Source organism: Lissotriton vulgaris, chromosome 12, assembly GCF_964263255.1.
Source record: "Lissotriton vulgaris chromosome 12, aLisVul1.2, whole genome shotgun sequence".
NCBI classification, from domain to species: domain Eukaryota; kingdom Metazoa; phylum Chordata; class Amphibia; order Caudata; family Salamandridae; genus Lissotriton; species Lissotriton vulgaris.
Genome location: NC_141700.1, coordinates 77,827,926 through 77,843,277, shown reverse-complemented (window position 1 = coordinate 77,843,277; position 15,352 = coordinate 77,827,926). Strand labels below are relative to the sequence as shown.

At 43.6% G+C, this 15,352-nt stretch overlaps 1 protein-coding gene across 3 annotated transcripts in view; it reads right to left on the bottom strand.

The window, feature by feature from the left end:
* Positions 1 to 13,696, bottom strand: part of LOC147673364 (zinc finger protein 414-like) — a 99,217-nt gene extending 85,521 nt beyond the window's left edge. For all 3 annotated transcript variants that reach the window (XM_086947212.1, XM_086947214.1, XM_086947213.1), the window contains exon 1: positions 13,509 to 13,696. In XM_086947212.1, the coding sequence (XP_086803338.1) occupies positions 13,509 to 13,511 (3 nt within the window). In that variant the 5' untranslated portion in view covers positions 13,512 to 13,696. The remainder of the gene's footprint in view (positions 1 to 13,508) is intronic.
* Between the last annotated feature and the right edge of the window lie 1,656 nt (positions 13,697 to 15,352).

The following is a 15,352-nucleotide window of genomic DNA, read 5'->3' as shown; positions in this document are numbered from 1 at the left end:
CCAACTCTTCATGGGGTATGACGGAGTGAAGAAGGGGAAGGCTGTACAGAAACAGACCATCTCCTGATTGATCGTGCTGTGCATTAAAATCTGCTATGCACTGGCCTAGAAGCAACCCCCGGAGGGTGTGGGGGCCCATTCCAGCAGAGATAATGCTGCGACCACTGAGTTAGCATGCAGAGTTCTGGTCCTGGATATCTGCCAGACAGCAGTGTGGGCTTCTCTGTACACGTTCACCAAGCACTACTGCCTGGACAGTAGGGTCCGTCGGGACGGGCACTTTGCTTGTTCAGTCCTGTAGGTCTTTTTGGTGTGAAAAGGTTTTACAGATCCAGCTCTGGGGGAAGTATTGCTTGGGTGTCTATTTTTAGGTAAGGATTATGCAGCTAGAAGTCTATCAGATGAACTTACTTACCTTCCCACCCAGCCTGCCCTGCGAAGAGATTTCTAGGGACAGGGTTTTCACCTCTTTCAGAGCCCTAGTTTTCTACACCAGCGGTTAGTGTTGTTTGTGGCTCCACACTCCTGACGGGTTAAGTCGTGAAAAGAAACTGACGTCTGCGTGTTGGGATGGCGCCTATATAGGCACTGCTGATGTCACTTCCAGTGCAGACAACACTCTGAGCCAAACATCACCTACCGGTGCGCAGGGGTCCTGCTCATGAAAAATGTCCAGATCCAGTCTTACGCCAGGGGATAATTCTAAGGTAAAGAATCTGCAGCTAGATTGAGTCTCTACCAGATAAGGTGCTACTGAAGGCAAGTAACTTTTTCTTCTGCACTGTAGGATCTTCATTGATAGTCAAAAGCGTTTAATAATTGGACGTGGCTTTTGGAAACCTTTCCACTGGAGACAGATTCAAAGGGCATAAAGGAATCTGTAAACATTTGTCTGTAGGGATTATTGGCCATATAGGAGAAAACGTAGTCTCCAACTGAACCTCTGACTGTTGAGACAGATGAATGTTTGGAGGGAGATCTGAGCCATTAAGAAGAGGATAGGTTGACTTGAGGTACCATCGATGTTGAGAGAGGAATGATCAACCGTATGCAAAACTTATTTGCCGGAATCGGCGTCTTCAATGAGAAAAGATGTCATTTTGATGTTGAAGGAGTCTTCGTCTTGTACGTGGAGTGCTGCGACTACGACGCAGACCGGTGGGATCCCTATGTCGATCAGTGACTTTTAGATACTAAATCGAGCGTGCGATACCGGTGGAGGTGGTACCACCCTAGCCTTCATCGTTGACGGCGATGGTGAAACTTTCACCGCCGATTTAACCTCTGAGCGCTGATGATGATGAGTAGTAGACGTTGACTCTTCTTCGATGGTGAACAAGATGAGACCAAACCTCTTGACATCGATGCTATTGACATCGGTGAATGGCGGCGATTTTTGAGATGGAGATTTTCGGTCTTTGGATCTCTTTTTGTGGGGAGTCCATAACAGATTTTTTACGCTTTTCACAGCATGGTGAAGGAATGACCTTTCAATTCTCTTGCTCTTCTTTCTTTCTTTCTTGTTGTGCCTTCAAGTCTTGCATCAAGCCATGCTGTCTGATGCCCTCTCTGTCCATAAGCCTCCTCTTTGACAAATGTCACATCCTTTTATGAGGTGTAAAGGTGAAAGACACACCACACAAACGTTATGAGCAACAGTGCTCGCCTTCTTTCTTCTACACAATGGGCATTTGGAACAGTGAGAGGGCATTAAGAAAAACAAACAAAACTTAAAAGATATGTCAACTTGTTCAGTACAACAGTTTTAGAAGTGGTTAATATCAGGAAAAATGTTTTAGATGTGTGAAAAAACACTGGAGGTGTTCAGAGATCCTGCCTGAAGGAGCTGGAAAAAAAACCTGACTCTCACAGGCAAACTGCCACTATAGTGCGTTGTGGGATGGGGTGCTTCTGAGGTTCTTAAAAGTATGGGCTTATTTTTTAACCTCTATCAGTGTTAGCCAATTAGGCTGCATTTTCTCCTCAAGCTGTTGGTATGCAGGCAGCCTTTTTTCCATGACAATGTGATGAGCATTAAAAGGCCAAGTTATACCTTCAACTATTCTTCTACAGCATTCATAAGGAAAATACATCGCTGACAGTCAACACAGACATTAAGGAAAATTCAGTGATTAACATTCTTCAATTACAATTTCTGTAAAGCTAAATATATTAAAGATGGTGTTTCAGGATCCGCGCAAGCTGTAGGGAAATTATTCAAGGTTTATGACTTCAGTGAAGATACATATGATGCAGAACTAGAACTAAAAGGTATGTAACTTTTCCTTTTTGGCGCAGAAAACACCAAAATGTCCATGTTATGCTGCATTTTTAGGCAAAGCTCATAATAGCTGCTAATTACGCCAGCCCATAAATTCTAGTCCCTATGGTCTCAGATTTACCAGGTGCAATAAATATTGCATCATCCTCAGAGTCACTCGTAGCAGGCCTACGGCAGCCAACTTAACATCAGATAACAAGCATTTGCAATGCAATAGGTCTCGCATTATTTAAGTTTGAGCTATTAGCATTGTAAATGGCAATTGTTTTTTGCTTTGTGCTATAGTTATTTTTTTACATAAAAAGCTACATATAAAATATGTTTTATTAAAGTTATTTATGCAGTATCTAAATTTTGTTTGCATAAAACAGTACAATAATATCTTAGTAAAAAAGTCAAATATTTTAATGGTAATTTACCAAATGTTCATTTATGTGTTGGTTTTGAAAATAGCTAAATTAATAGCTTTGTCATTTACAATGCCAATAGTTATAACTTTCGCAAATGTGACACCTATAGCATTTGTAATGCAACATTTGTATTTACGTGACTTAGATGTATTGATATTACAAATAACAATGGCTTTTAATTTTTTTTAATACTTAATAAAAGTGATTGTAATTTATAATGGCAATAGCTTAAACTTTTGTAAATAACTTTTGTGAAGATTATGTTCAGTGTATTTTATTGTAACGAAATCCAAGAACAGAAGTGAAATATTAACATCTTTTTGTGACATTTGTAATAAAGCTTGAAACATTGAGAGGACATATTTGTGCTGTGGTGGTGCTGAGTGATGCTGTGGTGGTGCTGAATGGGGCTGTGGTAATGCTGAGTGATGCTGTGGTGGTGCTGTGGTGGTGCTGTGGTGGTGCTGTGGTGGTGCTGTGGTGGTGCTGAGTGATGCTGAGTGATGCTGTGGTGGTGCTGAGTGGTGCTGAGTGGTGCTGTGGTGGTTCTGAGTGATGCTGTGGTGGTTCTGAGTGATGCTGTGGTGGTTCTGAGTGATGCTGTGGTGGTTCTGAGTGATGCTGTGGTGGTTCTGAGTGATGCTGTGGTGGTTCTGAGTGATGCTGTGGTGGTTCTGAGTGATAATGTGGTGGTGCTGAGTGATAATGTGGTGGTGCTGAGTGACTGTACGCACTGTCACTCTGCACTCACTGTCACTCTGCACTCACTGTCACTCTGCACTCACTGTCACTCTGCACTCACTGTCACTCTGCACTCACTGTCACTCACTGTTTCTGCACGCACTCTGCACTCACTGTCACTCTGCACTCACTGTCACTCTGCACTCACTGTCACTCTGCACTCACTGTCACTCTGCACTCACTGTCACTCTGCACTCACTGTCACTCTGCACTCACTTGTAGCTGTCTGTCTTTGCTTTATTTTTTTTATATCTGTACATGTCTGAATTAGCTCATATGTGCGTGAGTGCTTGTGCGGTCATATATGTAACAGTAATGAATGTAACTGCATGAACGTGTGGGTTTGTGCTTGTGTGTGTGCGCGTATTGGGGTAACTGTGCATGGTGTGGACTGCATGTTAGCATGTAACCAACTGATTTTGGCCTCAGAAGTTCACATGCCCACAATTACAGATTTCACTCACTGGATCAGGCTGAAATCCTGAGCCAACTGAAACGCCCACACAGTAAGCTGTAACACAAAGACAAAAGACCGACGGGCATTTGAAGTTCCACATGTTTTCAGGAGTCAGCAGCCAATTTAAAACACATTTATGCAAATACGCAAAGAAAACTTTCAATCCTGCATCTGAACTTCAGTAGCACGAACAGGAAGGAGAAGCCAGACAGGACCTGCAGTGTTTAAGAAAGAAAAGTCTGAAAGTAACGGGGGGAGTGGGTGGGGTGCAAATGAATGCTGAAATAAACAATAGAGGAAAATCAGGAAATGTACTTGCTGCTCAAGAATTGAATGCAGTCATCTGTAAATGAAAAGCAATATTAAACACTATTGCATACTGGATCATCGGCAATGCATTGTGATTGGCTAGAATGTCAATTTATACGTATCTGAGGCTTTCGACACACAACAAATCAAGTGTAACACCTGCCTCGATTTTGAGGAAAGTTACTGTGTATGAAAAACTGACACTTGCAAAAAAGCTAATCCTGAAATGATACCACTGACTGACTGCACTGGACTCTACGGAAGAACTGACAGTGGTAACATAACGTTTTATAAAACTTAAGAATTCATACATATTTGTGTGCATTCATCAGAAGTTATTTCATATAGGTCCCGACTGCCACAGCTTGTGCGCAGTAAAAATTCAAGTCTAGAAAACAAAACCCATAAAAGGTAAAACTGCATTATATTGTATTTGTTTTTTGTAAAGGTGTATATAATATATATATTTTTTTTTTTTTAAAGAGCCTTGTATGCTATAATGTATATGGGACAAACCATGTTGGGTTTTTATCAGGTGGAAGGGTTTATTTTCCATGGGGCAGGGATGTCAAGCACTTTGGTCGAGTACATTAGATCCTGTATACCTGACCCTTATGATCCAGGCTAGACTATAAATCAGTACACTCACCATCTCTAGAGGCAATAACAATGTTGTGTGTAGACTGCAACTTAACGAATAATAAACATACAAAATATGTAAACCTCAGTACAACAGCAGCTGTCATTTAAAATCAGTGCTCATTCACACTTGTGGTAATCAGCTCAGAAATGAAGAGTTGCAATTTATCATGGCATTAAATTAATGCCAAATGCCGTACTGTACCATGAATACAGATTACTACCGGCTATCCGCGGTGCCAAACAAGGGAACCACTTTTTTTTACTGCAGACATGCAGCAGTGCCTCAACCCACTGAGCAATTTCACGGGTGGGTTGTGTCTGATGATCTGTGGTTACGGCAGGGTTAATATTACACGGCACAGCAGCTCGGAATGTATCAACCTGGGGAGGATGAAAGCTTCCTCTGGCGAGGCAAACCTTGTGCGGCAGGCACACGAACCCACCGAACTATCCTGCTGGCAGTGTCAGTAAATGGCTGCCACGTGCGCTACGCACTTGTGACTTGGACAGACTTTCTGCTTTTACACAAGTCTGGCGGCCTGGGGGCTGCGTCCCGGAGAGTGGGGGCAGAAGAGGAGTGTGGGGGGGGGGGCGCGAACACAGGCACCCCCCACAGGATTAATGCACCCCGCCTGAATGTAGCAGCTCACACAGATGGCATTCATTATCCGTCTATCAACCCACTCACGAGACCGAGAACTTGTGCTCCGTGAATTTCTTGGACCCGGGATCGAGAAAGATCGACAAGGCCATTCGCTGCTGTTAGTCTGCTATCCCACATGACCGCCCTTTACCACCAGGTTCTTAAATGGAAGTCAGACCGATTGCCTTCTCTGCAGCGTTTCGCAAAGGGAATAGATCAGTCAGTAAGCGAGTTGTAACAAGCTGCATGTGAATACAACAAGCACTGCCATGGTGATAAACATCAAAAAGCACCAAATACTCACAATCGAGGAACTTACATTTCAGGATGGCACAGTGTTTAATTTCCTGCTTACAAGAACAAGTAAATGAGATATCTGATGTTCTCACATTCAATAATGTGACATTATTACAGGGGGTTAGGCACACCGTAACAGACTGCTATTGCAACACATAAACCCACTGAAAACCCTCACCCACCCTCCGTATCCCCGCCGAAAAACCTACATCCAGGCACTAAAGTGAGCGTGGGTGTCCTCAACTTGGGAGGGGGGAGGCTATGCGCGCTTAATGTGCGAGTGTAGAGGTGGCATGCGAGTGCAAGGGGCGCCAGTACGTGGTAAGTGTGGGGTGTCTGTTATGTGGCATTTGTCTGCTGCAAGGAGTCACCATACTTCTTTTCAAAGATTAGCGTGCGATACAATCAGCAATAAAAAAAACCTCGAGCAGGCGGACATCTGCTGTCTGGCTGGCGCTAGAAAAGAGAAAGCGAGTGAGACGGGGCACTGATAAAAGAGGGACGAAAGATGAGCCAAATACACCAACGGGAATTTCTAGTTTTGTTCTATATAAAGGGCGCTGGAGGTTCCCCTAAAGACCATCCTGCCTGCTGAATGGATGGATGCGTTCTGTAACTAATACCTTCAACGAGGTGAAAGGAAAAGTAAAACGTGCCCCTGGCGTTTTCAGGAACTAAGGCGGAGAACGTTCAAGTTCATCATCCAATGAATCGTAACAGCGCTGGAGGTCCGCACTGGAAAGTCTTAAAAAGGCTGACAAATACACAGAACACTAATTAAATATAATGAAATGAGAACAAACTCCAAGTTGTCGTCCTCCTGCTGGGCTCTCACCTCCCTATACCACGCAAACACCAAACTGCCCATCCCCCTGCTCAAGCCGCCGGCTTCTCCTTGGAACAAGCATGGCGCGTGCTGCAGTCCGCCGCCGGCCTGCGACCAGGAAGTCAGGCAGGCCGGGCGGGACAACCGGAAACAGGAAGTAGGAGGGCGGGAGCCTACCCCGCCTCCCACGGAAGAGCCGCGATTGTTTTGAGCACCGGAGCAGGCAGGAGCCTACCCTGCGCCCCGGTGCCGAAGAAGGAAGGAAGAGTCCTGCTGCCGGTGAGAGCCGAGGAAGCCCGCGATTGTTTTGAGCACCGGAGCAGGCAGGAGCCTACCCTGCGCCCCGGTGCCGAAGAAGGAAGGAAAAGTCCTGCTGCCGGTGAGAGCCGAGGAAGCCGGTGAGTGGGGCTTCGCCTTGTTGGGGGGGGCATGTGTGTGCGCGCGTGCGGCGGCGGGCTGTGTATGTGTGTGAGCGTGCGTGCGTGTGGCGGCGGGCTGTGTATGCGTGTTAGCGTGCGTGCGTGTGTGTGTCTGTCTTGGAGTCTGTGTGTATGCGTGTGTGTGTGACTGTGGGGGGTTGCCTGTCTGGGTGCCTGCGTGTAAGTGTAAATGCGTGTGCATGCATGCGCGTTAGCCTGACTTGCTGGGAGTATGGGAGGGAAGTGCACGGCGCGGCGCAGGACGGAACGTGCGCGTTCGCGCAGCCAAATCCGCCTGCTAAAGCTCGTGATAGTTTTTTGTCCCTCATTCCCCGGCATCCGACAGCTATAAGTCTCCGCCCTGGACGCAGCCTTCGGATGCGATTTCCAGGCGAGACCTAAAAATGGTACAGAAAATATTGACCAGGTTGGCTATCACTGTAATGGAGAACCCATTAGCATATCAGAGACTAGTTACATTTTAACGTATGTGAACAAAAGGGCTAATTTTACAGACATGTCATCGTCCCTTTTCAAAAGTATGAAATACACCCAGACATGTAAGCGGTAGTAACGACAGCAATTTATCAAATCCAGGAAATTTCCCTAGATTTGGCTAAAGGTTGTGACATTTTGGAAAATATCTACCTGTCCAAAACCAGAATGCTTTTTTAAACACACTTCTACCGTTTGGTGCCCATATAATCATCATCAATACAGTTAATTGGATGATTCTGCCATTGATTCGGCACCCTTTAGTCTATGTCGGATCTTCAATGCTTCAGTGGTATCATTTCATATTTACCAATTTTCTCCTATTTACAATTAATGAAACGTAATTAAGTGCCGGATCTATTACCCGTTGTCCATACCACTACATTTGATTTATTTTTTTTGGTTTGATCTGTTTATTGAAAATTTGTGAGTAGAAAAACACTATGCATACATAGGTATTATCATGTGAGACCAGTAGGCAAATTACTAAATCCAACTTATAAGTCAGTATTTCAATGGCTCAATTACATGGTCAATATTATTTACGACTAATAACAGTTATTAGCATACTCCACCCGTCGCTGAGCCTCCTCCCACTTGCAGCATGACCGTTTAATCCCGTTGCAGTACGACTCCACTATGCATGTATAAATCAATTACATTTGTACGGCACGTATGGCTTCACTCGCCATATCACATCAAACGGAGTATGCAGTCAAACATTTTTATTAACAGCAATCAGAAACCACAATCAGGGTGGGAGGATAGGAAGGGAAACAAGAGCCTTATAAAAATGGGTGAGGAAACATCGATCTCAAATGCTGTGAGGAAAACCTCACCAACGTTCACATAGGTGCACTTCATGACTATTGAGATAACAGACATTGCATTTTAAGGTAGAATGGACGTTCTCTGCAAACTAGATTATAGTTCGGGTCGAAATGCAATACATGTATAGCACACCATCAATCACGAGTGGAGGTGTCCGAAGAACCATCCAGTGCCAGCAGCCCCTGAAGCGAACACAGAATTACATTCCATGCAGTGGAACTAGGGATTTTACGGAGACCCAGTGCATCCTTACGCACTAGAGAGACCGCCTTAACCCAGTTCAGCATTGAAAGAGCCCAAGCCTTCTTTAATAGGGGCTCCCCCAATTTCTACTGGCGTGTTATTAATCATTTTGCCACAATGAACCCCAAATCTAAACACCTAGAGGATGCTTTGTGTCCTGTTCCTAGGACAGATTCCTGTAATACAGAGGAAATGGGAGGCATGTATTTCCAAATCTGTGCTATTAACTAACATCCCAATTACCCCATCCTAGTAGGAATGCAGACTGGGGCATGACCAGAGCATATGTATACGGTCTGCATCCACCAACTGGTAATGCGGGCAGCAGGCATCCCGTCTATGAAAATACCTATTTATCTTGTCCGGAGAAAGATATGCCCTATGGATAATATAGAATTGGATTAGAATAAAACTGGCGTCTCTGGGGATCTGTTTAGGACTTTCCAAGACAGCAGACCACTCCTTCTCAGAACAGGGCCCTTCAGATCAGTCTCCCATTTGACTTGTAACGGCATTAAATCTGCCATTGTATGTTGCCGGAACCACTTCACCAGGTGGTGCCCATGACGTGCACATATTGCATGAGGAGATGTGTTGGAGGCTCCTGCGTAATGTCGCCCCACCAGCACCTCATCGTAGCTATCCAGGAGACATAATTCAGGAACTGACCCGGGGGAACCCCCATCCTCCTATGTGATGGTAAGGAAAGGCCGCAATATGCCCTCCCCATACAAGTCCTCTAAGGTAGTAATACCTGCCTCTAACCAATCAGTAAGATCTGCACTCAGAACTCACCCCCTCGCTGTCGGCATACTCAGTAATGGCATAGCAGGTGTGTATGGTGTAACTCGTTAGTAAGGCGCACCGTCCTGCGGAAACATTTCCGTGCAATCTGAACCAGTAAGGGAAGAGGTTCATTCGATCCATCACAAGGGTGGAATAAAGGGAGAATCCTACCCAGAGAGTACAGAGGATCCCGTTCAGCAGAGTCCGACAAATGAAGTTCCTCCACCCACTGTATTTGAGAAGCCAATAATGCTCTAAATTGGGTAAAGCCAGCCCACCTCTCGATCTTGGTAAATATACCTTTACCAGAGCCACCCTGCATCGAGAGTTACTCTAAATGAAATTCCTAAACAATACCCTCCATTGAGCGAAAGAAGGACACAGGTAGGTAAAGCTGTAGATAAGAAAAATAATAAAGGAGACGCAGCAACATAACCATTTTGATTAATCCCACCCTCCCTATAACCGAGAGATTAAGCGTCTTCCAAAACTCGATCTGAGATTTGAGTGCTGTGACCGCCCTAGTGATATTGCCATCCATAAGGTCTTGATCATTATGATAGATGCGTATACCTAGATACGCAAATGCCACCGGTTGCCAATGCACTACTGTCCCATCCACCTCCCAAGTCAGATCTTCGGTACTGGGGTTAAAGGGGTATAAGCAAGACTTACACAGTGCACACTCAGCCCAGATGGAATTGCAAAAGATCTCAGCGTATCAGGGATGACCTGTGGGATCGCTCATAGCTCTTTAACATACAGCTTTAACATACAGCAAGATGTCATCCGCATACAGCGAGACCGCATGTATGCCATCTCCAAGACGTATTCCCCATTGCGGTGCAGAGCTACGCTGCTTTCATACCATTACATTTGAAATTTAATTTCTGCAGTCACAGGTCAATGACCTTAAACAAGTTCAATCTCTATTCACCACAATCTAGGGATAACAAAATAAAACTGTCAGAGTAAAATTTTTTAGCTATTAACTTAGACTAGCAACTCTCTAGATATCTGCTTATTCTTGTGCTTTTCATTTATAGTTTAAAGAATTTTTCGATGCCTCTGGTATATTTATCTAAATACTAATTTAGGGTAGTAGTAAAGAAATTACAAACTTATGCCCCTTTAATATTCGATGATTCAAAGTTTAAAGATAACCACCACCTTTTTTTGTTTTCAATTTAATTATTTTAAATGTGGCTATCTTGCTAAGTAAAATGGTGCTTCCATTAATATGAGGTCTACAGCAGCTTCCATAAACAGGTTGCACCCATGTATACTCTACGAGATTTAAAGTCTGCTTGGTGGATATATATATTTTCTTTTAACTAAAAGCAGTAGAGCCCTTCTTTACCTCCTAATAGGCCAATGCTTCGGCTCCCTTTAACCTCTGTTGATATGAACGCTCAGTTGTGGCTTGCTACCTATCATAATGTTGAGTTTTTAGTACAGAACTACACGCAAAATGATTCTCAGTATCAGTCTTTACAATACTGTCAAGGAAGTAGGTATGGAGTCTGTATAGCAAATATTCACTTCTCTATGCATGATTTTTTTTACCATCTAGCTCATACAATATACATGGAGAAGCACATTTCTGTCCATTATATTTTGGTCTATAACTGAGCATACCAGTTTTAAAATCGAGAGGAGGTTAAGTCTAGATCAGGGTGTGGGCAGGGGTATGATTGATCAAGAAGTTTTAAGAAATGTTGAGATTCGAGCGGAGTTGTAGATTACTTTAAAAATCATGGTCAAAAGTTTGTAATTTGCATCGGTTTGGTAGAGTTGTGCTGTGCTCTGTAAAAACAAATAGAAACTCGTTAAGTTACAAAAGACGTGGTGTGTGTGTACACACCGAAAAAATATTTTCAACTCAGTTTTAGAAAGCTGAGAATATAACGATTTAAGAAATATAAAAATTGTAGGTGTCAAGAGCATAAAAAATACAGCTTTTCAACATTAAATATACATGTTCTTATATGTAGGCACTTTTTAGAAATCCAAAAGCCATGTTAAACTGCAAGGTGAAGAATAAGCAAGGCCAGATGACACCTATAGGTCCCAATATGTGCTGTTTATGTTTATGTTTAACCAATTTATAAAGCGCACTTAGACCAAGGTTTCATGGCGCTGTTGAGACTGTACTGAGTAGCCAGTTATGAAATGGTAGTAATGGGATAGGATTACTCATGTGCCTGTGTAAACAGCCATGTCTTAAGCTGCTTTCTGAATTGGAGCAGGGCTTTAAGTGAGGCGGGTCCCTCTGGGTTTCAGACCAGGTAGTAAGTAAAAACTGAAAATTAAATCGGTCCCTATCAGGCCCAACATCATTGTCCTTAACATGACTGGACCAAATCAGTGCTTTTAATGGGCAGGTACTCTCCGGTACTGAGTACCTGCACTTCTTTAATTTGAAAGTATTTCAGTGTTGCAGCAATACATTAAATTGGAGAGTGCCAGCACTTCTGAGGAGAAAGCAGGTACTCTAAATATAAAGTATCTGCACTTTAAAATTTTCATTATAAGCACTGGACCACACACTGATCCATTTCTCAACAATGAATGTAAAAAAAAGTTAAGGCAATCCATGTCAGTGAATTAGTTCCCAACTCTAAATCATAGCTTTTCTTTAATCGTTAAATTTGCTAGGAGGTGATCGCTATTTCCGGGAAGTTGTATTCTTTATTTTTTTCGTATAGCATGTTGCTTTTACATACTTTGAAATGAGTCGCCTCCAGCTGTTTATTATGGGCCACGAGTGAGAGTTCTGGAGCGCAGGCTGATGAGTGCGAGTTTCTCACAGTGCCCGTTAGTGGTCCAGCAAGGTCTTTAGAATAGATGTTCATCCATCGTTGGCCTCTGCAGAGCAATGGTCACGTATTTCAGTTGCAATTGTGATTCTGTGTAAATCTGCTTGAATGATGTGCACAATTGTCAAAATGTTGACAAGGCCAACTTAAAACAAAATGCAAAGTTTACAGGTGAGTGGGCGCGTTGTGTGTTTGAGGAGGTGGCGAAGTGATGGAGATGTCGGGTAGGACATTTACGAGAGAGTGAAAAAAGAGGGCGCTGAAGAGAAAAGTGATGATGTGTAGGACATGTAGAGAGTGAAAGGCTGTGAGTGAAAGTAACAGAAGTGATGGCGACACTCTGAAGACCACCACCTGTGCAACAGGTCTCAGTAATGTTTAATTCACGGTCTCATAGCTTAAGAGTGAAGACATGTTCCGTATTATTATTTACAACAAAAGGATAGGTGTTACTCGTTTATCTCCAACAGCTAACGATCATTGACAAAGCCAAAAGTCCGGACTGCTTTTAGGTGCATGTCCTATGTTGTTATCTGAATGCCTTAAGAGAAAGCTCAGAGATGCACCAAAACACTTGTTGGGTGGCAAACCGTGGGGATGAAAGAAATGTACTGTACTTGTTTAAGCGACGCCCTTTATTACACAGACCACGGTCCTTTTACATACATGCTAATCGACCCGATTCCGGCGGGAGACGTCCACATTTTCAAGCACCAAAACCCCGGCGGGTTGCGGGGTTCGGTTCTCCAGTCTGAAATTGCATTTTCTTCAATAGAAGTCAATGAGGAAGTTGCCTCCCACTCCCCTGTCCTAAAATGTGGACATGTATGCTTTTAGAGACCTAGTGCTGTCACCAAGTCATGTGAAATGTATTACAGATGTACTTACTAATCGCGTGAATGTTTACGGCGTGTGCGCTTTATTTTCTGATCGGTGCTTTTACATTTAAAACAATGCAAGGGGCAAATCGCTAACATAAAGAATCGCCTGCTCTGCTGAACGTCAGATTGCTGAAATTAACAACAGCTGCGTGTTAAATGTAAAGTAGTGGTCTATTGGCCCAGTTTATAGCAAACTCGCTTCAGCCCAGAATTAAATAGAGGCCCCTGGCGAGGAGACGGTTAAGAATCAGGACTACATATAAAGTAATATTAACATGTAGGTTCGAGTTAAAGATTTTAAACCAAACAAAATGCCAGCAGTACTTAACGGTATTGGAATTGCACTATGGAATGCGAAATCATTCAGATTACGTTGCCCACGCTGGTACAAAGAGCCGCAAACTCCGATGCTGCCATTTTATATTTACCATAAGGTGCGATGCTACTGAGCCCAGCTTCCGCTGTTGTATGGGTCGTCTGTGACTTCAGTTTCATGCGTCTCCCCAGGCTGAGCTTCTAACGGATGTCTTTTGTTTATAATGTTAGGGCTTCCGGGTCGCGCTTAACTCAATCCCGCAGCAGAACATATTGTCAGAATCTTCTGGGATTGTGTACTGCTGGTAATATGTAAGGCGCCCTGAGATTGGAGCGCTGGACCACTCAGCCAGTCGTAGGGCGCCGATGATTGGCTTTGTAGTTCGCACGTGGACAGATCCGCCTTTTTACAAATCGGCGGGTGCAGTGACAGTGTCTCTTCTCTAGATTAAAGCAGTGGGTTAGTTATGCCATGCCTCTGGCTGGTTTAGGATGCCGCTGTTGCATATAGGAGGGGGGTTCGAAGCGAGGGGGGCTGCGCGCAGTAGGATTCCAGGTAATACAAGCAGACGCAATGCTTATTGGCCATGAAGCCTTCTTTCATGGGAGGCTGCACAATGTTAGAACCCGCTGCCGCTGGTGGTGTTTTATTTGTCTCAATATTGGTAGGAGTGCCACTGAAAGCTCGAACCTAAAGTCTGGCTCAGCTCGAGGTTCCTGTTAGAAACTCGAGCACAAAACGAGCGGAGCTTTCCCTTCCTCTCCCTGCTCAAGTTGTGGCGTGGCGTTAGGGTCAGGGCTGGCAATTTTAGAACTAGGGAACCACGTTCGAGCTTCGGCGACTGGACAAGATCCTATTATTATGGGCAAATAGTTTAATTTCCCCATGCCTGTAAGCAATGAATGTGACCTAGTGAAATGTAACTAGTGCTCTTGGAAAGTGCTCCAATTTGGCCTTCCGGTCTAGTTCACGCTAGGTAAAAACAAGCATTTGCAATGCAATAGGTCTCGCATTAGGAAAGTTTGAGCTATTTGTCTTGTAAAAGACACATTTTTTATTTATGTGTTGGTTTTGAAAATAGCAAAATTAATAGCTTTGTCCTTTACAATGCCAATACTTTTATCTTTTGCAAATGTGACACCTATAGCATTTGTAATGCAACATGTTTTGTATTTACATGACTCAGGTGTATTGATATTACAAATAACAATGGCTTTTAATTTTTTAAAATAATTAATACTTAAATAAAAGTTTTTGTAATTTATAATGGCAATAGCTTAAACTTTTGTAAATAACTTGTGAAGATTATGATCAGTGTATTTTATTGTAACGAAAATACAAGAATAGTAGTGAAATATTAACATCTTTTTGTGACATTTGTAATAAAGCTTGAAACATTGAGAGAACATATTTGAACCAGTTATTGTTGAATGGTTGCACAGATTGATACTGTGGTAGCGCTGAGTGATGTGGTGGCAACGAGTGATGCTGTGGCGTTCAGTGATGCTGTGGTAGCGCATAGTGATGCTGTGGTGCCCCTGAGTGATGCTGTGGTGCCCCTGAGTGATGCCCCTGAGTGATGCTGTGGTGCCCATGAGTGATGCTGTGGTGCCCCTGAGTGATACTGTGGTGGTGCTATAGATAGAGTCAGGGCGATAGATAGCTAGAGGGAGGGCGATAGATAGAGTGAGGGCGATAAATAGATAGAGTGAGGGCGATAAATAGATGTGTGTGTGGTTGTATGTGTGTGGTTGTGTGTGTGTATGGTTGTGGTGTGTGGTTGGGTGTGTGTGGTTGGGTGTGTGGTTGGGTGTATTATGGTTGTGTGTGGTTGCATGTGTGTGGTTGTATGTGTGTGTGCGTGGTTGTATGTATGTGTGTGTGCGGTTACAGAAGGATGTATGTGGAAGAGAGCAGCAGATCAGCACAGCAGAAGAGAACAGGGAGTTAGAGAAG